At 43.3% G+C, this 25,820-nt stretch overlaps 1 protein-coding gene across 1 annotated transcript in view; it reads left to right on the top strand.

Annotated features, from left to right (window-relative positions):
- Nucleotides 1–7,486: 7,486 nt before the first annotated feature.
- Nucleotides 7,487–25,820, top strand: part of PIWIL1 (piwi like RNA-mediated gene silencing 1) — a 49,276-nt gene continuing 30,942 nt past the window's right edge. Inside the window, exons 1-8 of the mRNA XM_084648723.1 lie at nucleotides 7,487–7,812; nucleotides 8,896–8,984; nucleotides 9,841–9,961; nucleotides 18,353–18,478; nucleotides 18,811–19,025; nucleotides 22,900–23,021; nucleotides 23,766–23,846; nucleotides 24,868–25,065. Of these exons, the coding sequence (XP_084504849.1) occupies nucleotides 8,904–8,984; nucleotides 9,841–9,961; nucleotides 18,353–18,478; nucleotides 18,811–19,025; nucleotides 22,900–23,021; nucleotides 23,766–23,846; nucleotides 24,868–25,065 (944 nt within the window). The 5' untranslated portion in view covers nucleotides 7,487–7,812; nucleotides 8,896–8,903. The remainder of the gene's footprint in view (nucleotides 7,813–8,895; nucleotides 8,985–9,840; nucleotides 9,962–18,352; nucleotides 18,479–18,810; nucleotides 19,026–22,899; nucleotides 23,022–23,765; nucleotides 23,847–24,867; nucleotides 25,066–25,820) is intronic.

The following is a 25,820-nucleotide window of genomic DNA, read 5'->3' as shown; positions in this document are numbered from 1 at the left end:
AAATATTTATCCAGAATTATATTTGATTAATAAAAACTACATGCTGACAGTACTGTAACTTTCTCTGTGTAGTGATACTCCCTCTTAGCCATGGCATTTTCAGTGCCTTCTTTTTTATTTTATAAAAGAGAATTTTGTTTCCTAAGTGGGCTGCTATCCTGTCCTCAATTATAAATAATCCAAAGTGAATTTGGAGACAAGTCACAATCTAAACCAAGCAAATGGAGAAATTAATGAATATTGTTTATGTCTTTGTTACAGCACATACCCATTACAGCTTGGGATAAGAGAGAGCAAAGGCCAGTAGAGAAGGGGGCCAAACCCTGTACCCATTGAAGTCAACTGCAAAATTTTAAATGGGAGCAGAACCAGGGTCTTGTTGTGTTACAGTTTGTGGGCTGATTTATTTAAGGCTTGATCCGATTGGGCAGTTGAGAAGGGGGGTTGTATAGTCCTCCAATTTCTATGCACAAGGAATGGAGAAAAGTTGGGCACAATTATGTCTCCCCTGCAGGAGTGCTCAGTTCCTAGTCATGATATTTGTTAGTTCTGCTAGGTGCAATGTGTCTACATCTGAGTGCGTACTTGTAAATGAGAGGTTGTGGACTGGTAACTGAATGGGGTTTGGTATATAGAAAAAGTAGTTAACATGAGTATATTTCTGATCTACTAGAGAATGTAGAGTATCTATGGTGCAAGGACTGCTTCCTATGTTCTTAGTTTGAATTGTATTAACATTTCATTAGATTGTGGCCTGCTTTTCTTTCCAACAACTTCTGTATTTGTCCTCTGTTGTTGGTAGCTACCGGTGAGGTGCTCTGCTCTGGTTCGATGATGATAACAGTCGGCTGCATGCGTGTTCCCTCTGTGTGCTGCCCCAGCTCTGCGCAGATGGCTGACACAGTAGACCCCGAGAGAATCCCCAAAGACCACAAACTCTAGTAAGGTACGAAGGCACCTGGCCAGGTTTATTGTCAAACGAAGCACAGTAATAGTTTCCTATAGACTCTACAGGACATACTACGAATTTGTGCCCCTTGGCAATGGACACAGCTCAGTCAGTGTTGGGACACTCCACTGCCCCCTAGGCTGGACAAAGATATGCACTCCCAGACCTATTTTTATACAGTTGCAGGACGGATTACTCATCCCTACTGAAGTATTGAGGTACAGCTCCTTGACTCATTAGTGTGCTGTCTCCCCCTTTGATCATGTTGATTCAAACAAACAGATCTGTCCATCATGCTGTCCTTCTGACCCTGTCTTTGGGATGTACCTGGCTGTTCCTTGTTATCTCTGTGAAGTGTCCTCGTATTGGGTTGTCCAGGTGCCATCTTGGCACACGTTCCTCTTATTACTACTTATATCATTAGCATGTGCTTTCTAGGAGCCCTTTTCTTGCCAAGTTCTGCAATTAGGGCCTGCCTCTGGCTCACAGCCCAGCTTTGCTTAGCAATGCCTGGAAGTACTTTGGTTCAGGCTTTAGGCCTCAGACCAGGCCTCTGATACAAGGGTTTATGTCTCAGGGCCTCTTACTACATCCTCATTTGAGCATTCCTATGGCAAGAAACAGGAATATACAGTATTGTTAAGAGTGACCGACACACACTGTATTAAAATAAGAGCTAGTTCCAACCCAGGCAACCAGCTTAGCTTTTGTACAAAATGTTGCTATATTTATTTGGAACTCAGGATCAATGAGGTGTTATAAGTCAAAAACAATTTTCATGCAAACAGTTGTGGTTTTGGGTAAGGTGCCTGGAAAGCAACAATATAAGAAGATGATGGTGAATGAGAAAATCACAATAAAAATGCATGACTGTTTTTGAGGTAATATTATACAGCAACTGGACAATGGGAAGAGCACTTTCCAAGAGCATTGGGAATTGGATGTACAAATCCTGTTAACAATAATTCAAATTGTATATCAAATACACACTGCTCTGAAAATACACCTCCTACCCCTCATTTCTGTAATGCCAACATCTTGTTTATCTATATGCCAATTCTGCTCCCTCTTTACAGAACTAGTAATTCTAATAAGTGTCTGGATGATGTAAAATGAGCATGAATTAGTGTGTGTGTGTGCACATGTCCACCCTGACCAAATAAAGACATACTGGATTTCATATATTTGGTACAGGAAATCTGTTTTTGTCTCTGATAATTACATACCCACATTCATTCCTCAGACCTACTATGTGTCAAGTGGTAGCAACCAATTCTGGAGCAAAGAAGTTCAATCTGAATGTTAAAAACTGTACAGTTTGGTAAAATGAAATAATAGAATCATATGACCCGAAGGGACCTCGAGAGGTCATCTAGTCCTGTCCCCTGCACTCATGGAAGGACTAAGTATTATCTAGACCAGTGGTTCTCAAACTAGGGCCGCCGCTTGTTCAGGGAAAGCCTCTGGCGGGCAGGGCCGGTTTGTTTGGACATAATCAAGGTGGGCCATTTCCTGCACAAATCCAGGTTCTCTCACCTCCTCATCCCCCTCCAAAAACCACACACACAAACTCACTCTCCTGCTGGTAATAGCTCATCCAAAGTGACCACTCTCCCTACAATGTGCATGGTAATCAAGGTGGGCCATGTCCAGCACAAATCCAGGCTTTCTCACCCCCCCCCCCTTTTTTTCCCGGGGACACACACACACACACAAACTCACTCTCCTGCGGGCAATAGCTCATCCAAACTGACCACTCTCCAAGTTTAAATCCAAGTGTAATCAGAACGTCGGGGGGGGGGGTGGTAGGAAAAACCAAGGGGAAATAGGCTACCTTGCATAATGACTTAGCCACTCCCAGTCTCTATTTAAGCCTAAATTAATAGTATCTAATTTGCAAATGAATTCCAATTCAGCAGTTTCTCGCTGGAGTCTGGATTTGAAGTTTTTTTGTTTTAAGATAGCGACCTTCATGTCTGTGATTGCGTGACCAGAGAGATTGAAGTGTTCTCCGACTGGTTTATGAATGTTATAATTCTTGACATCTGATTTGTGTCCATTTATTCTTTTACGTAGAGACTGTCCAGTTTGACCAATGTAAATGGCAGAGGGGCATTGCTGGCACATGATGGCATATATCACATTGGTGGATGTGCAGGTGAACGAACCTCTGATAGTGTGGCTCATGTTATTGGGCCCTGTGATGGTGTCCCCTGAATAGATATGTGGGCACAGTTGGCAACGGGCTTTGTTGCAAGGATAAGTTCCTGGGTTAGTGGTACTGTTGTGTGGTATGTGGTTGTTGGTGAGTATTTGCTTCAGGTTGCGGGGCTGTCTGTAGGCAAGGACTGGCCTGTCTCCCAAGATTTGTGAGAGTGTTGGGTCATCCTTTAGGATAGGTTGTAGATCCTTAATAATGCGTTGGAGGGGTTTTAGTTGGGGGCTGAAGGTGACGGCTAGTGGTGTTCTGTTATTTTCTTTGTTAGGCCTGTCCTGTAGTAGGTGACTTCTGGGAACTATTCTGGCTCTATCAATCTGTTTCTTCACTTCTGCAGGTGGGTATTGTAGTTGTAAGAAAGCTTGACAGAGATCTTGTAGGTGTTTGTCTCTGTCTGAGGGGTTGGAGCAAATGCGGTTGTATCGCAGAGCTTGGCTGTAGACGATGGATCGTGTGGTGTGGTCAGGGTGAAAGCTGGAGGCATGTAGGTAGGAATAGCGGTCAGTAGGTTTCTGGTATAGGGTGGTGTTTATGTGACCATTGTTTATTAGCACTGTAGTGTCCAGGAAGTGGATCTCTTGTGTGGACTGGACTAGGCTGAGGTTGATGGTGGGATGGAAGTTGTTGAAATCATGGTGGAATTCCTCAAGGTGCTTCTTTTCCATGGGTCCAGATGATGAAGATGTCATCAATATAGCGCAAGTAGAGTAGGGGCTTTAGGGGACGAGAGCTGAGGAAGCGTTGTTCTAAATCAGCCATAAAAATGTTGGCATACTGTGGGGCCATGCGGGTACCCATAGCAGTGCTGCTGATCTGAAGGTATACATTGTCCCCAAATGTAAAATAGTTATGGGTAAGGACAAAGTCACAAAGTTCAGCTACCAGGTTAGCCGTGACATTATCGGGGATAGTGTTCTTGACGGCTTGTAGTCCATCTTTGTGTGGAATGTTTGTGTAGAGGGCTTCTACATCCATAGTGGCCAGGATGGTGTTATCAGGAAGATCACCGATGGATTGAAGTTTCCTGAGGAAGTCAGTGGTGTCTCGAAGGTAGCTGGGAGTGCTGGTAGCGTAGGGCCTGAGGAAGGAGTCTACATAGCCAGACAATCCTGCTGTCAGGGTGCCAATGCCTGAGATGATGGGGCGCCCAGGATTTCCAGGTTTATGGATCTTGGGTAGTAGATAGAATATCCCAGGTCGGGGTTCCAGGGGTGTATCAGTGCGGATTTCATCTTGTGCTTTTTCAGGAAGTTTCTTGAGCAAATGCTGTAGTTGCTTTTGGTAACTCTCAGTGGGATCAGAGGGTAATGGCTTGTGGAAAGTGGTGTTGGAGAGCTGCCGAGCAGCCTCTTGTTCATATTCCGACCTATTCATGATGACAACAGCACCTCCTTTGTCAGCCTTTTTGATTATGATGTCAGAGTTGTTTCTGAGGCTGTGGATGGCATTGCGTTCCGCATGGCTGAGGTTATGGGGCAAGTGATGCTGCTTTTCCACAATTTCAGCCCGTGCACGTCGGGGGAAGCACTCTATGTAGAAGTCCAGTCTGCTGTTTCGACCTTCAGGAGGAGTCCACCTAGAATCCTTCTTTTTGTAGTGTTGGTAGGGAGGCCTCTGTGGATTAGTATGTTGTTCAGAGGTATTTTGGAAATATTCCTTGAGTCGGAGATGTCGAAAATAGGATTCTAGGTCACCACAGAACTGTATCATGTTCGTGGGGGTGGAGGGGCAGAAGGAGAGGCCCCGAGATAGGACAGCTGCTTCTGCTGGGCTGAGAGTATAGTTGGATAGGTTAACAATATTGCTAGGTGGGTTGAGGGAACCATTGCTGTGGCCCCTTGTAGCATGTAGTAGTTTAGAAAGTTTAGTGTCCTTTTTCTTTTGTAGAGAAGCAAAGTGTGCGTTGTAAATGGCTTGTCTAGTTTTAGTAAAATCCAGCCACGAGGAGTACATACAATATGTAGGTGATGTGTGGCGGGGGTGGGACCAAGGGGTTTGGAATGTGGGAGGGGGCTCACGGCTGGGGCAGAGGGTTGGGGTGCAGGGGGGTGAGGGCTCTGGCTGGGGGTGTGGGCTCTGGGGTGGGGTCGAGGATGAGGGAGGGTTTTGGGGTGCAGGCTGCCCCAGGTCTGAGATGGGGAGAGAGGACTCCCCCAGCCCTCTCTTGCCGCAGCAGCCCAGGGACAGGGGAGAGACACCTTTACCCAGCTGTAGCTGCTCCAGGGCTGAGGCTGAGGCACCTCTCCCCGGCCGTGGCACCTCCAAGGCTGGGGCCAGGGTAGAGGCGCCTCTCCCCAGCAGCGGCAGCTCTGAGGCTGGGGCCCAGAGAGAGGTGCCTCTCCCAGGCCGCAGCAGCTACGGGGTGGGGCTGGGGGAGAGGTGCCTCCACCTGACTGTGGCAGCTCCGAGGCCGGGGAGGGAACTTAAATGCCATGCCTCTATCTCCTTTTACCTGAGCTCTGCAAGATGGCTAAAGATTGGGTCCAGGCAGAATCAGCCAGAATCTGTGCTGCACCTTTCATCTGTGTTTCTAAGGACTTGTCTCACTGGTGAAATTTACTGGCATAATTATATCTTCTTTTGGACAATCTGATTCTGGAAAAAGAATGTCCACACAGGGAGTTATACCGGTATAATTATACCTATAAATTTCCTGATGTACACATCCCCTAAGCCACGTTTGTGCCTCCCAAATTCTTAGCATGCTCTAATTTGTCAGCCTTGCCCAGCTCCTATGGGCTGCAGGGCCACCCAGAACACTGATAGCCAGAGCTCTCTGGCCACTCTCCCTGCCATGCCCTGCATGTCCCTTAATTGAGAGTTGTAAGGGGTTCAGAGGAGCTCAGGAGGGATTCCCCAGGAAGCTATTCTAGCTTCTTGACTAGAAGCTGCTTCACTCTGGAATCTACCTTACTCAGTGTAGAATATAATCCTAGTTTCAGGAGCATTTTTGTAGATCTTAATGTTAATTATCAGATCTGAGGAGCAGTTCTTTCACTGAAGTGGCCCCACAAGTGTTTATTTCTTGTTTCATTGCTCCACCTTCTGGCAGAATTATACAATGTTTATTTTCCAAAATACAGATGGCAGGGACACCCTTTTAACCCACAAACTCTCCTCTCTCTCTCACACATATACGTACATCCCTAAACCATTACTCTAATATTTTACTTGTCTCTTCTGTCATAGTATTTTATTGTCCCTGTAAGTGGTTTTAGTAGCATAGAAACCAAACCGTTTATGAAGCCATGCCATCTGTAAAATGAAACTTTAGGGAGGAAAATAACCCAAATTATTTGTCATTTTCTTTTGAAAGATGTGCCCTCAGAGTTTTACCCTCTGATTTCAGCAAATGTTTTGCTGCATTGCTCACTGAGATTAAAACTGTATTTAAAAAGTCCAAAGAACTGCCCAGTCACATGCTTTCATGTTATGTTCATTTACACGTTTAATAGACAGGGATGCAAAACCATGTTCTGAAGTGTCCCTAACCTCTGTTTGCCAGAAGCTGGGAATGGGCGACAGGGAATGATCACTTGATTACTTATACTGTTCATTCCCTCTGAAGCACCTGGCATTGGCCACTGTCAAAAGACAGGATACTGGGCTAGATTAACCATTGGTCTGAGCCCATATAGCCGTTCTTAAGCCATCACCAATACTCAGGTGTCACTTTCCATACACGAGGCAAGGCAATAGAGAACAGGGCTAGTATATGTATTAAGCTTTGATTTTAATTTAGGAAAATGGTGAAAGAGAGGCTGGAACTCCACTGGAGTTTTCATTTATGCCTTTGGTAAATCTGGCCCACATACTCTGCAAAATGATTGCCAGGCAGAAGAAATATCTGCCAGGATGGCATTATTATTTGATATAATAGGGTTAACTGTTAATTAGTAACACTAGCCATTTGATTAAGCATTAACGGTGCTAATTAATAATTTAGTGGATGGCCATTAATTAACAATACAAAGTAATTAATTTGATCAAATACTAGTAACAACAACAACTCTGCATTGGGAGCTGCACCCAACACGTGGGTTCCCGCTTGCGGAACCCAAGTCCAGCGCACTGGCCGGCCCAATGGGAAGCCAGCAGGCCAGAGCCCTTCGGCACTTCTCGGAACTCTCCGCTTCCTCGCCAGCCCCCTTCGGAAATCTTCGGCAGCCTCGACTCTACCACTTCGGTGGGAAACTCTTCGGGCGCACCCGCTAGCCCCATTCGGAAATCTTCGGAAACGCGGGGGTCCCGGTCGGCTCTCCGGAGGCGGGCACTCGCGGTGTCGCAGTCCAATCAGAGGCGAGCCCGCCTGCCGCGTTCTTGCTTGCAGCCACGCGCCGCTCTCCCTGCACGAAGCCGGGTCGCTTCACCTTCTCCACGTGATGTGCACATTCGCTCGGAAAATGAATCCCCAGTCTCTGCACCGCCAAGAGAGGAGATGAGCGCGACGGGTACCGGGAAACCCCTCGCCTAATGCGTAGAAGCGGCGGAGGCGGATTCAGCTGTCCTTAAGGAAGCGGCAGGAGGAGGCGGCGCAGCCGGCGGAGTGAGCCTCACGTTGCTCGCCCCAGTGACGAGGCCGTGATAACCGTTGGGAAGGCCGGTGCCTGCTTTGTAGTGTGGCCGCGCGAGAAGGAGCGGGCAGGTACTAACAGCCATTCTCCCGCTGGTACCGAGCCAGGAGCAGCCCGGCGTTGGGGGTTACCCGCCGCCTGCAATCAGATGCCAATGGGTCCCCTGCCTGGGTCGGGGCTGACGTACCTAGTCCCGGGGAAATGGAGGCGGGTGGTTGCCTGAGCTGGGTGAAGGGGAGCGGCCTAGACCTGCGCAGAGGGGTAAGGGAGAGGTTGTAGGGAAGGGGTCTGGCAGTGCTAGCAAGCGTGGGGGAGGGCACGGTGTGGGGGGGAGAGCAAACAGGGAGGAGCCGGGGTAGGGAAGAGCGGGTCACTTACGCTGTGCGTGAGGGGAGGGAGAACCCCCAGGGCTGAGTAGGGGCGGTACTGTGGGTGGGGAGGGGGCTGCTACGGCTGGGGAAGGAGAGGCTGGGGGGAGGGGACTTAGCGGTAGGTCACTCTTGGGAGAAGTTGGAGGTGTTTGAGAAACCAGTCAAAATTCTGTGCAATGTCCACTATATTCCTTACTCAACCTTGCCAATTTTAGTTTTGCTCAGAAGTGCTTTGTTTGTTTAACTTTTTGGCACAGTTTTAAAATATTCTCTAACAGTTTTTTTTATTATGTATGGGAGTAGTTTGCAGAAGCTGTCATCAGGGTTGCCTAAACCATAACTTTTTGTGGCCCCCCAAAAAAAAAAATCATTGCTACAGGGGACTGGATGACTGTCACTATTTGAAGCCCTGGGTGCCTAATGTTCAGACACTTAATTAGACTTAGTTGTAGTGATTTCAGTTGCGTCATGTTGCTAAAGTTACATGTGTTTAAATGTTTGTAGGATTGTATCAGAGCACAGCTGTACAGCCCACTACTGAGAATTCTGGCAGCTACTGTCACCTTAAGTAGTGATCCCCTTGCTGGCAGCAGCAGAAATCTTAACCAAAAAAATTAGTGTAAACTGGGCTCTAGAGCACTATGGCTGGGCTAATATAGCTAGATTAATCTTTCTCTTATACTGAACAAGAGACCACAAAACAAAAAAACCTCTGCTAAAAATTATACTGTCAGTTTTTTTCACTAGGATTGTGTCATGTAACTTGTAGCTGGTTTCTCTTAGAAAAGAAAATGACTGGAAGAGCTAGAGCTAGAGCGAGAGGAAGAGCTCGTGGCCTGCAAATTGCTGTACCTCCTGTAGGAGCAGCTTTTGTGAGTGTTCATTTTTCAGATCCAGCACATCTACATTTTGAAAGATTAAAATTCAGAGTTGTCTGCTTCCCATGTAGTTGTATATGTATCAAGGGCTTCATTTCGAATCAAACCTTTTTGCCTCACATGACTGATAAACAAAAGCACTGCCACAGTAAAGCTGGTATATTCCTCTAAAGCTTTGTGGGTGTAGGTGTCAATGACTTGCTAATGGCCATTGTGCCTTCATAGATAGGAATTACTTTCCATAAGAACACACAGGCTCCCTCAGATGCCTGAGATTGAGTGCTGTATTCAGCAATATATGGAACACAAAAGATGTTGCTTCCTGAGTTGCACTAAAATATATATGCGTTCTAAAATGTGTTAGGTGTAACAGGCTTCCTCTCTGCAAAGTCAGCTGCCTTTTTTTCTGTAGTTTTTGTGGTATTTTCTGTAGTATCTTGTGGGACGAGGAGTTGTATTTCATGTTCCTCAGATTGCAATAATTACAGGAGCTTTTTTTAAATATAGAGGATGTGGTGGAGAGCAGCTTTAAGCCAGCTTCAATTAACCAGTGATAGATACAGCACTGCTACATGCAGAATAATCACACTGTTTTAAGGCGGGGAGGGTGCGTTTCAGTACTGCTGGCTTCCAAACTGAATGAGTAACTTTACTGAATAACTTTTTGGCAACTTATTTAATACAGAGTGACATATTAGCCTAACCTATAGGCAGTTCATTTTCCCCCTATATTAAATAACTGTCATAGGAACTTGGCTATGCAGTACACCCTCCAGTGACTTCATTTGATAGTACAGGTTTTTTTGGTGATATCAGTGAGTGCTGTTCCTAAGTGTAGTGGACTTTGCAGGGTCAGCAGCCACCTAGCTATGTGCAACCTAGACCTTTGCAACCTCAACCCCAACATCCGCCATCAGAGGGAGAATTTATTGGCCGTGGACGACAAAGAGGAGCTCCTAACGTTCCACAAGGTAAGATGGGGGACGGGGAAGTGATGCTTATTGTCTATGGAACAAGTATTTAGAAGACTTAATGATTTAACTAAGATAATTAAGTATATATTGAAGATGGCATTTCTGATTTTTTTCCCTTCGAAAACTAGTTAAATCTGAAATACTGACTTTTTTTCTGATGTGGTGTCATAATGGCACGTTATTCCTCAAACTGCCTGAACTTTGATGGAGCTAAATAAATAAAGCAAAGCTTACCATTGGGCAGGGTGGATAAAAATCAATAATTTAAAAAAAAATATTTTTTTTTAAATTTAAATAGGTTTTTTTTGATAAAATGCTTTTTTGGGAAAACAACCTATCTAAAGATACATTATAGCTCAAAGATATTTCATCATGGAATAGGGATTATAAATTCTAATTCTATAATATGAGACAATATATTCATGTAATACTTAAGAAAAGTTTTGTAAATGAGTTCCAGTAGTTCATGGATTAGGGACCGAATCTTATGGGGTTCCAAAGTCTTCTTTATAGATTATTTAGGTTAATCTTTCTATCTATCCAATGGGACTCAGTGCTCAGTCTAGAACAGGGGTCGGCAACCTTTCAGAAGCGGTGTGCCGAGTCTTCATTTATTCACTTTAAGGTTTCGCGTGCCAGTAATACATTTTAATGTTTTTTAGAAGGTCTCTTTCTATAAGTCTATATATTATATAACTAAACTGTTGTCGTATGTAAAGTAAACAAGGTTTTCAAAATGTTTAAGAGTTTTCATTTAAAATTAAATTAAACTGCTGATCTTACGCCACCGGCAGGCTGAGCGGGGCCTGCGGCCGGGACCCTGGCTGGCAAGGGGCTGGCAGCCAGAACCCCAGACTAGCAGTGGGCTGAGCGGGGCTGGTGGCTGGGACCCCAGACTGGCAGTGGGCTGAGCGGCTCAGCCCACTGCCGCTCTGGGGTTCAGTCTGCCGGCCTCTGCCAGCCAGGGTTCCGGCTGCCGGCCCCGTTCAGCCCGCTGCCGGTCTGGGATCCTGGCCCTGCACACATAGACTGGGTACCTACCTTCTCCCTGGTTCTAGCCCATTTTCTTCCTCTCTCTCTCTGCACTGAGCTGAGGGTGGGAGTGCACTGAGCACAGGGTTGGGGGTGAAGGAGCAGGCTGGGGGTTGGGGTGTACAGTCTGGCCAGGAGCTAGAATAAGGGAGGGGGCTAAGGGTTGGGGTTTGGGTGTGGAGTGCTTACCTGGGCAGCTCCCATTTGGTGTGTGGGGTGCAGGTGGGAATGTGGGGGGGGGGTGCAGGAGCTCCCATTTGGTGCTCAGGGTGGGGGTGCGAATGTAAGGGGTGCAAGAGTCAGGACATGAGGTGTGAGGGGGCTGGGTATGTGTGGGGGTGCAGGAGTCAGGGCAGAGGGCTGGGGGTATGTGTGTGGGGGTACTGGAGTCAGGGCTGTGGTCGTGGGGGGGGTGCAGGGCAGGGGGCTGGTGTGTGTGTGGGGGTGCAGAGCTCAGGGCAGGCGGCTGGGGGTGTGGGTTGGGGTCGTGGGGGTGCTCCCAGCTCCCTGCCCAGAGTGGCTCACGACAGGGGGCTGGAGGGGATATATCCTAATTCCACCCCCCTTTCCCCAAGGCCCTGTCGCCACCTCGTCTCCGCCTCCTCCCCGGAGCAGCGAGTGCGCTGCTGCTCTGCTTCTCCCCCTCCCACTCAAGGGCCATCAGCTTATCGGTGGCAGGGAGGGAGAGGAGGAGGGGCAGGAATGCAGCACGCTGGGGGAAGAGGCAGGGGAGGGGGGAAGCTTGCCTGCCCTGCAGCAGCAGCCGGCAGGGGGCGCAGAGAAGAGCGGACCAGGGCGGGCAGGATTTTTAACGGCATGCTGCTGCCTATTGGGGTCCCGGCCTGGGTTCAGCAATGGGCTGAGCAGGGCCCGTGGCTGGGACTTGGCAGGGAGCAGCGTGCAATTAAAAATTGGCTCGCATGCCATCTTTGGCACGCATGCCATAGGTTGCTGACCCCTCGTCTAGAACATACCATCAGAAATGCTTAGTTTTGCAATTCTCAAACTGGGGGTTTGTGTCTCCAGAGGTAACATGCTTGTTAACAGCAAAAATGTTTTAAAATAAATATATAGAAGTGAGAAATAATAGATCTCAACTCTATTGTCCCTCTGCAAATTTGTGGACACAGTGTCAATCCCTTATCTCTCTCTAAAAGAGAAAAGTTTCAAAAAGTTCAGTGAATAGAAGATTGTTGGGGGCGGACTAGATCTGGACAAGGAGAAGAAGTCTGGAGATACATGTGAGAAGTGAAGGACATGTAATATTTTAACAAAACAAGTGTATGTTTGCTGTTGAAGATAAAAATGCGAAATATGTAATGTTGTTTGTTTTTAGTTAAATAAAACAATTTAAATGTCTGTCTAGTGATGTTCTCCTAATACAGCATGGCAAGAAAAACCTCCAAATATTAATGGTTAACCTGTTGAATTGGAGATATTTCTGAAGTCATTGGGAGGTGAACTGTCTGTTTAAATTACCTTTGGTAAATGAAATAACCAACCAACCAATCATTCGTTTTCTGATATAGCTGTAAAACTAATCTGAAAAGTTTTCAAAATAAATCACTGTTTAAAATGTATAGTGTGTGTACTTTCTAAAAATGAAACTTACATCTATCTCTGAGTTGTGAAGAATATGTATTAAGGTTGTAACAACCAACAAGAATGCACTTTTATGTAGAAAACCATGATTAAATAGTCTTCCTGACTAGTGATTTAAACCATGATTTTAAATCAAATCCATCCTGCCATTGGGTTCTGCTTATTCTACAGCCAGGCTCTAGTTGTCCTTGCTGTAATAGAATTAATAGTCCTGAGTGTATCCCTTCGCTTTTTTGGCAAATGGTGCAGATTGAAAGCTCTGTATAAGAAGCTGTTTTTCAGAGCACATGGTTTTCATTGGTTTTGCCGGTTGAGGATTGATGTTAAACAAGCAGACTGGAATTTCTTGAGATTAGGAAATGGAATATATTTACGTAACTTGTTTTACCTGTTCCATTTTTTCTATCCTGAATTATTAGTAAATACTAGGGCTGTCAAACAATTAAAAAAATTAATCATGATTAATCACAAGATTTTAAAAAAGTCACAATTAATCGCAGTTTTAATCTGTCTGGAGCAGCTTGGTCGGGGTGGCTCCATGGGGGCGGGGGGGAGGAAGGAGCAAGACAGCAGGGGAAGGGGCACCCCTGCCCTAGAGGCATGCAGTGGCCCCCCATGAGCGTAACACCCTGGGTGGTGGCCCCCTTACCCATTCCTAAGGCTGGACCTGCCTAGCGGGGAGGGGATGGTTCGAGGGGGGGCCTGGCCTCCTCTCTCCCCCGGCAGGTTTTTAACCAGCTCTCCCAAATTGCCCACAGACTGTGGCATATGGTCATGATCAATTAGTGCAGTGGGGGAGGGGGAACTGATGGAGTCATTCAGGGGGTGGGGTCCTGAGGCAGTAGCTCCAAAACACCCTTTCCCTGCTTTGCATCCTTGTGGCTGCTAGTGATTACCCTTATGCCTCCCCATCTGTAAAACAAATCAACAGGGGATGGGGTGCGAGACCAGCTCAGATGAATTGGGAGGCATTTCAGTAATCTGCCCTTCTGGTCTGGATATTATGGAGTCTCATATCCCCGCTGCCTCCTGCTCGGTGCTGTACTTGGTGCTTCCCTCCCCACCCAGTTGCTGCCGAGTTCTGTCTCCAGAGGTGTGCAATTAAAACTTGTTAAAAATAAAGTGATAATTTGTTTTGAGTTAATCGCATGCATTAACTGCCATTAATTGACTGTCTTAGTAAATACTTACATTAGGATAGTAGCCAAGGGCCCCAATGGGGTCCCATTGTGGTGGGTGCTGTACAAAGAAAAGACCATCTCTGCCCTGATGGTCTCTAAGAGTGTCCTGTGCTGTTCTCGGCTCCTGAGATGCATGTGTTTACAGTGCTGCAAGTTCATAATCATCTGGAAAGTGAGTATTGGCGCCATACACAGACCCCCTTGTGGATTTGAACAGTTCTTTCAAGAGATCTAAAAAGCTTAAGTAACTTGGATCTAGTGAAGTCTGTGTTGAGAGAGGCCGTAGACAATGTCTCTCTGTTCTTTGCAATCAAGTCTTTGGATTGTATCCAAATTGTTTCATTTTCCTCTTTTTCTCCATCAGTAATTCATGTTTTGGAGGTTTTAAGATATCTCCTGGTACTGGAGAAATTGATTCCCCTTCAGTGCAGAACTTCTCCCTCAACCTGTCTAGTACCTTAATTCTTCTGTAGGTCCACTGTTGGACTGAGATTCACTTATTCAGCAGATTGGCCTAACAAATCTGTATGGCAAAACATTCAGTAACAGTGGGAAACTCAGGATGATCTCATCACGGTCACTTCCTGTGTTGGCCAATTCAGCTTACCATAGGTTATTTATAATTTTTGGTTCTTTTCTTATTATGTATTGGTCTCTCATTTCCATGTTAATTCTCCTCCCCGTGAGTCGTTAGTTCAAACCAGTTTCTTCTAGCTGCGTGGCTACTTTTATTTTCCTCATCAACATGATTGTTCTGCATCTTTGTTATAGCCGCGCAAACAGTAAACATGATTACTCTACAATTTCTTACACATGCACAGTTCTATTAAAGAACATGCTGTTAAACCTTGTCAGAATAGATTCTTAAAATTCACAGCTGACTTCTTATTCAGCCTAAATATGCCCATGCTCCCAACATCCTTCTTATTCTTATGAATCCTTGGGAGTCTGGCATTAGTGGGCAGTATGGTTAGAGGAAGTGTCAGATATGTAAGGAGACTTTTCAAATTCTCATCACCAACAGGCCACCTTATCTTCAATGGGAGCGTTTTCTTTACTTGGATACATTTGAAAGATGATTTGATGAATGCTTTTGAAGAAGGGTTATGAAAAAGAGCATGCCGGTGGAAGCAGAAACTGCCCCCTTTTCCTCATCTGATAGACAAGTGGAAATCACTTCAATATCTGTCCCTCATAACTTCTTGGAAGCAAGACTGCTTGGGGTGTATTTTTAAATATGTGGATAATGAGCTCTTTATGATCTAATCCCTCTGCCTATTTTACAGAATATTAGGGTTGGAAGAGACCTCAGGATGTCATCTAGTCCAATCCCCTGCTCAGAGCAGGACCAACACCAACTAAATCATCCCAGCCAAGGCTTTGTCAAGCTGGGCCTTAAAAACCTCTAAGGATGGAGATTCAACCACCTCCCTAGGTAACCCATTCCAGTGCTTCACCACCCTCCTAGTGAAATAGTTTTTCCTAATATCCAACCTAGACCTCCCCCACTGCGTTTTGAGACCATTGCTTCTTGTTCTGTCATCTGCCACCACTGAGAACAGCCTGTTTCCATCCTCTTTGGAACTCCCCTTCAAGTAGTTGGAGGCTGCTATCAAATTCCCACTTGTTCTTCTCGTCTGCAGACTAAATAATCCCAGTTCCCTCAGCCTCTCCTCGTAAGTCATGTGCCCCAGCCCCCTAATCATTTTTGTTGCCCTCCGCTGGACTCTCTCCAATTTGTCCACATCCCTTTTGTAGTGGGGGGACCAAAACTGGATACAGTACTCCAGGTGTGGCCTCACCAGTGCCGAATAGAGGGGAATGATCACTTCCCTTGATCTGCTGGCAGTGCTCCTACTAACGCAGCTCAATGTGCTGTCGACCCTCTTGGCAGTGAGGGCACGCTGCTGACTCTCATCCAGCTTCTTGTCCATTTTAATCCCCAGGTCCTTTTATGCAGAACTGCTGCTTAGCCAGTCAGTCCCCAGCCTGTAGCAGGATCTAGAGAAGTATGTGGCCCTTTCCATTAATGAAGGCCTGATTCAATCATCTTGTGATCTCAGGTGTTTTCCTGCATTTATTTTTCTCGTCCAACAATAGGTAGGCTTGACTGGATTCTTTAGGCCAGTGGTTCTCAAGTAGGGGTTCGGTACCTCTGGGGGTATACAGAGGTCTTCCAGGGGGTACATCAACTCACCTAGGTATTTGGCTAGTTTAGCAACAGGCTACATAAAAAGCACTAGCAATGTCAGTTCAAACTAAAATTTCATATGACTTTTACATACTGCTTTATACAATACACACTGATATGTAGTACACTATTTATATTCCAATTGATTTATTTTATAATTGTATGGTAAAAATGAGAAAGTAAGCAATTTTTCAGTAATAGTGTGCTGTGTCACTTTTGTATTTTTAGGTCTGATTTTGTAAGCAAGTAGTTTTTAAGTGAGGTGAGACTTGGGGTACGCAAGACAAATCAGACTCCTGAAATGGTATAGTAATCTGGAAAAGTTGAGAGCCACTGCTTTAGGATTAGGTTTAAGTATTCTTTAGAGGCCTGCAAGAAACTCTTTACTAATTAGGAAGGAAGTTATGCTTGTTAGCAGCATTACAGCTTAAATTTGTCCTGTATCTAACAGTACTGGTGAGATGACTTTTCTGACTAAGGCTGGTTGTTTATCACATACTGTGTGTTGGGAGGGGGAGGGGAAATGGAAAACTCGCATCTTAAATCCAAAGCAGTGTTATAGTAATTTAATTAAAATATCTTAAAACAGTTTCATAACTCATAGTTTCGACTTTAAAAACAGATTACTGTTCTACTTGGCTGGATATGCATAGATCCAAATTGGTATTTTTAAAAAATATGACAGCATGTTCCCTTTGCACTAGCTTATTCAGTAATAGGCTGGTTGGAATGAAAAAGACCATACTTGGAAAATCCAATCACATTTTTATCACAAAAATCATGATGTTGACAAACATTTGTCCCTATATTAATAAGGGACAGTTTGTCTCTCTCCTGGAATGTTTTATAAGTCATGCAAAGACGGAAGCAAAACAGATTGTAGCTGAGGGCCACAGCCTCCGAAGAGGCTCTGGGTTGCCTGTGTTGTCTCTGTAGCTGCAAGCATGTCAATCACAGCAAGGATTGGAATGAGGTGCCCCTCTTGGTTGAACTCTTGCTTCCTATTGGAGCCAAATTGTGGTGCCAAAACAGTCAGTTAAAACACCCCACCATTTGGCCCTCTTTAAGTTACCCTTTAAGATCGGCAAAAAATTTACTCCGAAGAGGACTGGCACTTGATACTGTACTCCATCTCAATCCTTGATTGACAGATCTGATAGAAACAGTTGGGAGGCTTACACAAGAAGGTAGTATGTGGCTATTATGTTTTTAAATGCACTAGTTACCATATGGCTTGCTTTCAGCGTTGCTTGGTTGTGGAAGGTAGAAATGATGCAACACACTTCTAGAACTACTACAGTTTCTTCTCTTTGACAGCTTGCACATGCAACTATAGTTGTAATAACTACACAAATTAGATTGAAATTCTTTTAAAGTGTCACTGAATTAAGAGTTAACACTCTTAACACTGAGAAGAATTCGAGCATTTAATCTCTATATATGCCCCCCAAATAGTTTGATGTTGCCACTTTGATATCCCTGCTCAAAGAGGTTCATGCTCTTTAGGTTCCAGATATAGGCTCATTCCCAGGAGATCTTAAGGCATACTAGTACTACACAAAGTGGGTTTGTTTTGCTGCATATAGAAAGAAAGTGACAACACATTGGCTCCATGTAGATACTGCATATGGACCTGGAAGGACAGCCAATCTAATCACAGAACCATGAGCCTTCAGGCAATTACACACAAGAGAGAACAGTTCTTAATAATAATAGAATGGATCTGCCTCCGTTCACGGGGCCCCAGACACCTGTAATAGAATGACTAGTAAGTCTTAAATCTTGGGAAAATAATAGAGCAATTTCAATCCATGTTGCCATATTTCTCCAAAGGAGTTTTGAGTGTCTAGTATGAGTGCAGACAACATCATTTGAAAACTCAAGTTACAAGTAATTTTTTTTCCCTTAAAAATTTTGTTGAAATGCAATAGATTACAGGAAAAATATCTGAGAACCTAGGTCGAAATTTGGCATATTTCATAATTGAAATTAAGTTTTAACGAATAGTACTAAATCCCAAATTAGAATAAGGAATGTGGTGAAAATTAGATTTAAAGTATATCCAGCTCTCGTCATTGCGAATTGAACTCAGTGTAACAACTGTCTCAGTCTAATCCTTAGCCTACAGCACTTTTAGAGTTGTAAAATACATTTCAAATACCTACAGATATTTTTATAATGACGTTGTTCTGAGAGTTGAAGCAACCTTGAGGCTTCTTCAGATTGATTGTGCTATGGCAACTGCTCTGGCTTCTTCTGTTCAAGGGTTCAGTTCTTAGCATCCTCAGCATTCTGTTGTTTGTATTTCACATTGTAGTGGTTTGGTTAATTTTATCATGATTTATATTAATTTATTAATTTTCCCTCTCCCCAAAATTCCAGGACATGATATTTCAGTTGGTTTTCAGGAACTGTCATTAGCAGATAGGGGGGGACGTCGCCGAGATTTCTATGACCTCGGGGTAAATACTCGGCAAGCCATGGAACACGTTAAAGAGTCAAAAACAGGCAAGTTAAAATTATATTGTGATTTCAAATGTAAAATATGCTCATAGAAATATAGTGTACTATTTTCCATTGGCTTTGTCTCAACAGTTGTTAAACTAGGATTATTTATATTTCAGTAGCACCTAGAAGGCCAAATCAGGGACCAGGACTTCATTGTATTAGGAATGCCGTAAAAGATGGGGGAGAAGTAGTAGAAAAAACTGGCGTTGCTCCAAAGGGTTTAAAAAAAGTTTAACAATTAAATTTTGGGGTGGGTGGTTCATTATTTAAAAGTTGTTGAAATGTAAATTGGAAAAACTTAATTTTATAACTAGCTATTTTTGTCATTTTAGGTACTTCAGGTACCACAATAAGATTAAGTACAAACCATTTTCGGTTGACGTCTCGTCCACAGTGGGCTTTATATCAATACCATATTGACTATAAACCTCAAATGGAAGCTCGGCGTCTTCGCTCAGCTTTACTCTTTCAGCATGAAGAACTAATTGGGAGGACACATGCATTTGATGGAACAATATTATTCTTACCAAAAAAACTAGAAAATAAGGTGTGTGTATGACATGGTGCTACATTCTATTTGAGTTTTATTCTTGTATAGTACTTTCATTCTGTTTGGGGTAAAAAGAAAAGGAGTACTTGTGGCACCTTAGAGACTAACCAATTTATTTGAGCATAAGCTTTTGTGAGCTACAGTTCACTTCATCTGTAGCTCACAAAAGCTTATGCTCAGATAAATTGGTTAGTCTCTAAGGTGCCACAAGTACTCCTTTTCTTTTTGTGGATACAGACTAACACGGCTGCTACTCTGAAACCTGTCTTTTTGGGGTGAAACTCAATGAAGTATGAGTAGGATTGCTATAAAATATGTAGCTTTTAATTAGGTTGAGTTTCCAAGAGTTAATTATTTGACTTGAAGTATGGGAACTTGATGGGCTAATGAAACTCAAATCATACTAGCCCACACCCAAATTCTTCAGGCCCAAATAATCCTATATTTCTGCACGGAGATAATGGAGTTGAATCAAAACTCCTCTTCTGACCTCTAGTGCCTTTAGAAGTTTGAAGGTACTGAACAAAAAGAGCATCTTGAAGTCTTAAGACTGACTGACTGTCTGTTCTGGTGCCTGTCCAGCCTACAAGCCTGGGCTTCTGGTAATAAGCAAAAAACTTATCTACACTCCGCACCAAGCCACCTTCTTCTAAGCCATCTGGGTACTGCCACCTCTTGGCTCAGTACAGCCATGATGATGCCAATATTTCAGTTTTGTCTAGTCTGGCAGAGAGAATAATCTCCGCTTTTACTGGCACTGAAGAACTGGTACTGACTATGCCTTTAATTACTTGTTTGTTACTGTCCCTGTCATTATTGATGATTTCTCTCAGTACTGTTGATGCCACAGGCAGGTAGGACAGCTAAGGACTTGATGACACCCTGACTCTCAGTTGCTTTTTTTTTCTCAGCTTGGTGGGTGGTAGTCAGGAGTTCTGGTACAGACTTTGGTGCATGAGCCACCCAGTATGGGAGAAATCTTCTGAGGTTATTCCTCTAGCTACTCTATCTGGTACCACCCTGCTTTCACCAGAAGATTATTCATTTTCATCTTCTGAGTCAGCCAGGAGCAGGGAGGAATCTCCATTACCATACTTGGGCAAAAGACACTCATCTCCCATAATTCCTGGATGGGATTCCAGGGTGGAGTTCTAACACTCTGGGCATAGATCTCATTCCAGGGAGTCCACCCTGCTGACCTCCAGTGACGTAGGCCGGCCAACCTACCTTGGCGTTATTGGGCACCCTGGGACATTTTACGGTCCCTCCAGAACAACCTCAGCAATGCCTCACAGCCTCCAGTTTCCAAGGTACAGCCTGAGGAGGAGCTAGAAGATGACCAGCACAAGATGCAGCTGTATTTATCATCATCCTCAGCGGCTGAGGTAGTTGGGCTGATTCTAGTCCATCCCTATCTGTGGACTACAAAGCATTCCAAGAATTGATGAGGAGAGCAGCTACAGCATTAGAGCTATCTCTGGAGGACATTCAGGAAAGCGGTATAGAGTCTTGGATTCCTTACACTCTGCTGTCCCTGGCCAAGTGAGGCACCCTATATATAAAGGGCTGTAAGATCCCATCAACATGCTATGGCAAACTCTTGCCTCTATAGCACCCACCCTGAATAAGGCTGACCATTGCTATCTGGTTCTGGCACAAGAATTCAAACAATTGTTTTCCGATGCTGGGGTCTCTGGTAATAATGGCATCCAGTAGTGGACAAAGCAGGGTGAGCAAAAATCTACTCCCAAGGATGAAGGGGAAAAAACTGGGCTTGCTTGGGAGAAATTTACATGACAGTGAGTTTGTATGTGAAGATTGTTGTAAAATACGATTTTATTAAGTGGGGTGCTCTCGCTATTCACTGAAACTCTGAGGAGCTAATTGAAGAACTCAAGTCTGTTGTGGCCAAGGGCTAGCTTGTCTCCAGAACATCTCTTCAGTCAGCTCTCGATGGACCAGAGAAAGCAGCTTGATCTGTGGTCACAGCCGTTGTAACGAGAAGATCATTGTGGTGAACACCTTTGGTATCCCTAAGGAAGTGGAGACAGTTACTGAGAACCTTCACCTTGAGGGAGACAACATTATTTGTAGTAAGACAGACAAGGCCTTGCACACTCTTAAGGACTCTTGTGCAACCCTAATGTATTTGGTAGTAAAGTTGATGCCTATACTGCTTCCTTTTGAATGGAAGTACATACACCCCCAATCAATCTCTTATGCACCAAGGCAGCCTGAACAGGCAAGGAAGGAAAAGGCATAAATTCCCAAGTCGGAGGTAGTTACCTGTTCCTGCCTCAACAGTCTCTCACCCGCAGCAGTCTCTTAAACAGTAGATTTGACTGCCTCCTCAGGAACAGAGTTTCAGTTGTTTAAAACCCATTTCTGCAATGTCTGAAATACCATCACCTGAAATCACTGGATTCTAGATGTGGAATTGGGATATACCACACAATTTCAGTCTCCGCCCTTCACCGTTTCTATTCAGGAACTTCACCAGATTGCATTGTTTCAAGAAGTGCAGGCTCTTCAGTCTTGGTGCTACCAAGGTGCCACCCTTCCACAACACCAGGGGACAAGTGTTTTATTCTTGTGACTTCAAAAATAAAAAGGGGTTAAGGCCCATCCTACATCTGACAGACCTGAACATCTTAATAAAAAAAAGTTTGGGATGGTGTCCCTGGTGTTCCTTCCCTCAACCTGAATGACAGGTACACTGCTGTCAATCTGCAGGACACTTATTTTCATGTGGCCATTCTACCCTGCCACAGAAAATTCCTTATATTTATAGTGTGTGTGTGTGTGTGGGGAAATATAATTACCTATATACACATTTACTGTTTGAGCTGCTATTAGCACCTCAGGTTTTCATTAAGTGTGTGGCAGTACTAGCAACTTATCTAAGGAGTGTGAGCATCCAGGAATTCCCTTATCTGGGCGACTGGTTAATCTGTTTCAGAGTAACAGCCGTGTTAATCTGTATTTGCAAAAAGAAAAGGAGTACTTGTGGCACCTTAGAGACTGTTAGTCTCTAAGGTGCCACAAGTACTCCTTTTCTTTTTGGTTAATCTGTGGCTGCTTCTGCCAGCAATTCACAGGGAATACTTGTCAGATCCGGTGTCTTTTCAATCACTTGGATCAGAAAATAAAAAGGGACAAATCCATATTGATACTTGGGCAGAGAATTGAATTCATCAGTGCTTTTCACAACTTGATAACTGCAACCACTTATTTTCCTCAGGAGAGATTTTATTCCCTCTTCTCCCTGTATGCTAGTCTCCAGTCTCATTTGTCAACAGTCAGAACGTGGGTTGCTTGATTACATGTGACATCCTGTACATATGTGACGCTGAATGCCAGTCTATACCTGCAGTGTTTGCAAAGCAGGTTGAAGTCTGTATGTTATATCCTTAATTCAAGGAATGAGGATATGCACCTCCAACAGTACTGGCTTGAATGCACACACATCAAAAGTGAAATATGTATGTGCACAATACATCTCAAGTACCACAGTTACTGTACAGAAGTGTTTCTTCTCCTCACTAAAAGGAGGCTGTAGGTTAAATCCTGCTCTAAGTCTGGAGCAAGATGGATGGGGAAGTGTAGAATCAGGTGGAAGGAAGCAAAACAGGAAGGGCGTTCTGACCCATCAAGGTGTACTCATGGCAGACTGATTACTTCTAGCTTTACTGTGAGGATTTAGGGTTAGTCTGACCATAATATTACTAGGCCGAGACTTACAAAGCAGTCCTAGGGGGTTTAAGCATAAAAATTAATGGCATATAAGGCTACATTTTCTAGACTGCTTTGAAAAATTTAGTCATAGCTTATGTTTGCATAACTCAACTTGAGTATATACTCCCTTTCTTAGCTTACTGAAGTGTTCAGTCAGACCCGAAATGGAGAGAATGTCAAGATTACTATCACCTTGACCAATGAGCTACCACCTACTTCACCTACATGCTTGCAGTTTTACAACATTATTTTTAGAAGGTTAGCTTTTTATTTTACAATTCTTATCTTTCTTACAGGAAGCTAATTGAAAAGTTTGGGTTTAATCTTTGGGAATGGGGGGGGCTTTAACTGCTAGTCTCATGGCAAATATTACATTTTTTTTTCCTTCTCTATGGTGGCCAAAGGAAAATACTTGTCAGCTATCCAATATGGATACTAATCATAAACAGCTACAGTTTGGCAAGTGATTAGATATATCTGTTGGCGTACCACTTTGAAATAGGTTGCTTCTATATTCAAGAATAACAAGTAGCCTTTGATGTTAACAGAGTCCTGGGTGGGAGCTCTGCAAACAATTTCTGTTCTGCTGGGGGCATTAGCTTATTCTTAAAGGCCTGGATGGCAGTATAGGGCCTCTGAAACTGGTATGTTTCTGTTTGTGATCTGGTCTTTCTGCTCATTTTGGTGCCTTCATCTGAAAGGGGGGGGAACCTGCTGAGACTGTTGTCAGGAGGCATGTGACTCAGTCCACGATAGGGGGATGTGTTCTTAATTAGTTTTACTACAAGAACTGAAAGATTAAGTAATACTGAAACAAACTGTAAGCATTTATTTAAAGGTCACATTGAAACAAAACTCTACATCAGCATCTTTGTTCTAGCTTAATATAGCAAAAGCAAAGCATGTAGCTCTAAATGTAGGCCTACAGTATTTTGGATGTTTTGATAAACTAAATAGTGCTATTATTTGCCAATTACTTATTCTTTCCCAACTTCTTTTTAGGCTTTTGAAAATAATGAACTTGCAGCAAATTGGACGTAATTATTACAATCCAAATGACCCAATCAGCATCCCCAATCACAGGTTGGAAAATGAGTTTACAGGTCTTGCAAGGGAGAAATGATCTTTTGCTATTACTTCAATGATTTATCATGTATTAAAACACTTTTTTTTGACTTGTATAGTTTTGTGTTCAGACCTCTCATATACCTAACTTTCAGTTTCTTCTAACTATGGGGGTAACTATAAAATCTGAATTGATCTAGATCCATCCTTGTGAGTTCTACTTAAGCAGCTGAGTAAAACACGAAATCTCTCATCTATTTCTAAGGCTTATTTTCAGCTGAAATCGAGCCCCTATGAGTATTTTCTTACCATCTGCTACATAGGCAGCAAAAAATGTAACATTCTAATATAAGCAAATAGTGTCTTGTAGACTTGTGTACAAAGTAGTGATATTTAAGACCTCTATTTTCAGGTTACTTTCGTTAGGTGATTTTGTAGTCTTACGGCTAGATCTTGAGGTTGTCCTTTCAGTGCAGCTTATATTGCTGCATTGCCAAACTAACAATCTTGCATCTTAAATAGATCAGATAGCTACATAAAACATTCTCTAGAGATGAACAAGATACAGAAAGGCTAAGGAATCTGAAGTTTTTGTGGCTTTATGACTTTTCCAGATTGTGGGAGAGATGTAAAGAAATAATAATTAAAGGATAGAGGTATTTTACAGGACTGCTGATGTTAAAGCGTGCCTTTATTAAATTCCTTAGTTGATATTATTAAATTCCTTAGTTGATAATGTTAAAGTGAATTCTAAATCTCTCCACCATTTACTTTTCCACTTCAGAATGAATTAGCTTTGGTGAGTTTCTTGTACCTTGACACTGCAATATTGGAGTTGCAGATGCCATAAGGCAGTATTTAAATTAAAACAAATGGCTGTTTGACATTTTTAACTTAATAAAAATCTTCAATTTGTGGTTCTGTAAAACTAATGAAGGTAAACTTGATCATCATTAAAATCTATAGAACAAATTGGTAGCACTCTTAGATATATGAAAAGCCAATTTGTGTTATAAAATATTCTGTTCTTTTCCAACAGGTTGATGATTTGGCCAGGCTTCGCTACTTCTATTCTCCAGTATGAGACAAACATCATGTTGTGTACAGATGTGAGCCATAAAGTTCTCCGCAGTGAAACTGTGTGGGATTTTATGTACAACCTGTATAAGCAGGTTGAAGAACAAAGATTTAGAGAAACTTGTGCTAAGGAACTGATAGGGCTAATTGTTCTTACAAAGTAAGATGATAGTGATTATTTTTAAATAATGTGACCATTAATGCTGTTTTGTAACTGAAGCACAGACTATTTCAAAGATATTTAGGTGCCTAGAGATGCAGATAAATGCCTAATGGGATTTTCAGGCATCTAACTTGCTTGGGTGCTTTTGAAAATCCCGTAGGCACCTATCGGTATCTTTAGGTGCCTAAATACCTTGAAAACCTGATATTTTAGAAATTATTTTGGGATTTTCACAAGCTGATCTTAACTATAGCAGGTGCAATGTGTATCTGTTTACAGTGGAAGTTTTGCTGGGCTCTTAGGGCTAGATTTTTCAAACAGCTGGTTTATATTCATATTTTAAGAATGTGTCTCTTTCCTCTTTGCAGATAAAATAAATTTTAAGCATTTAAAAAAAATTCTAGGCTTATTCTTGGCACTGATCTACTGATACTGGAACAGTTCTAATTCCATTAGTATTGTAGCTGATAGCTAAACAATGTTTTACATGTAAAAATCATGTAATATAAACACTCCTCAAATGTTCAACCCAGCCTTACCAATTTAAGCTGGTTTTAGGCCTTACTGTGGCAAAAGAGAACTCTTAGTGATCCAAGATGAGACGTCGTATCATCTTGGTAGATGCAGGCTCCCTTATGTTGAGTCTACTTCTCTTTCCCTTGTCGTCTTTTTGAGACTTTTCTGGGGCGTTACATGTTTTGCAGGGAACAAGTGGCTAACAGAAGGCATGAAGCTAAAAAAGCTCTTAGTCC

The sequence above is a fragment of the Lepidochelys olivacea genome, assembly GCF_965140295.1.
Source record: "Lepidochelys olivacea isolate rLepOli2 genome assembly, chromosome: 15".
Taxonomy (NCBI): domain Eukaryota; kingdom Metazoa; phylum Chordata; order Testudines; family Cheloniidae; genus Lepidochelys; species Lepidochelys olivacea.
This window is presented reverse-complemented; position numbering and strand designations above follow the sequence as displayed.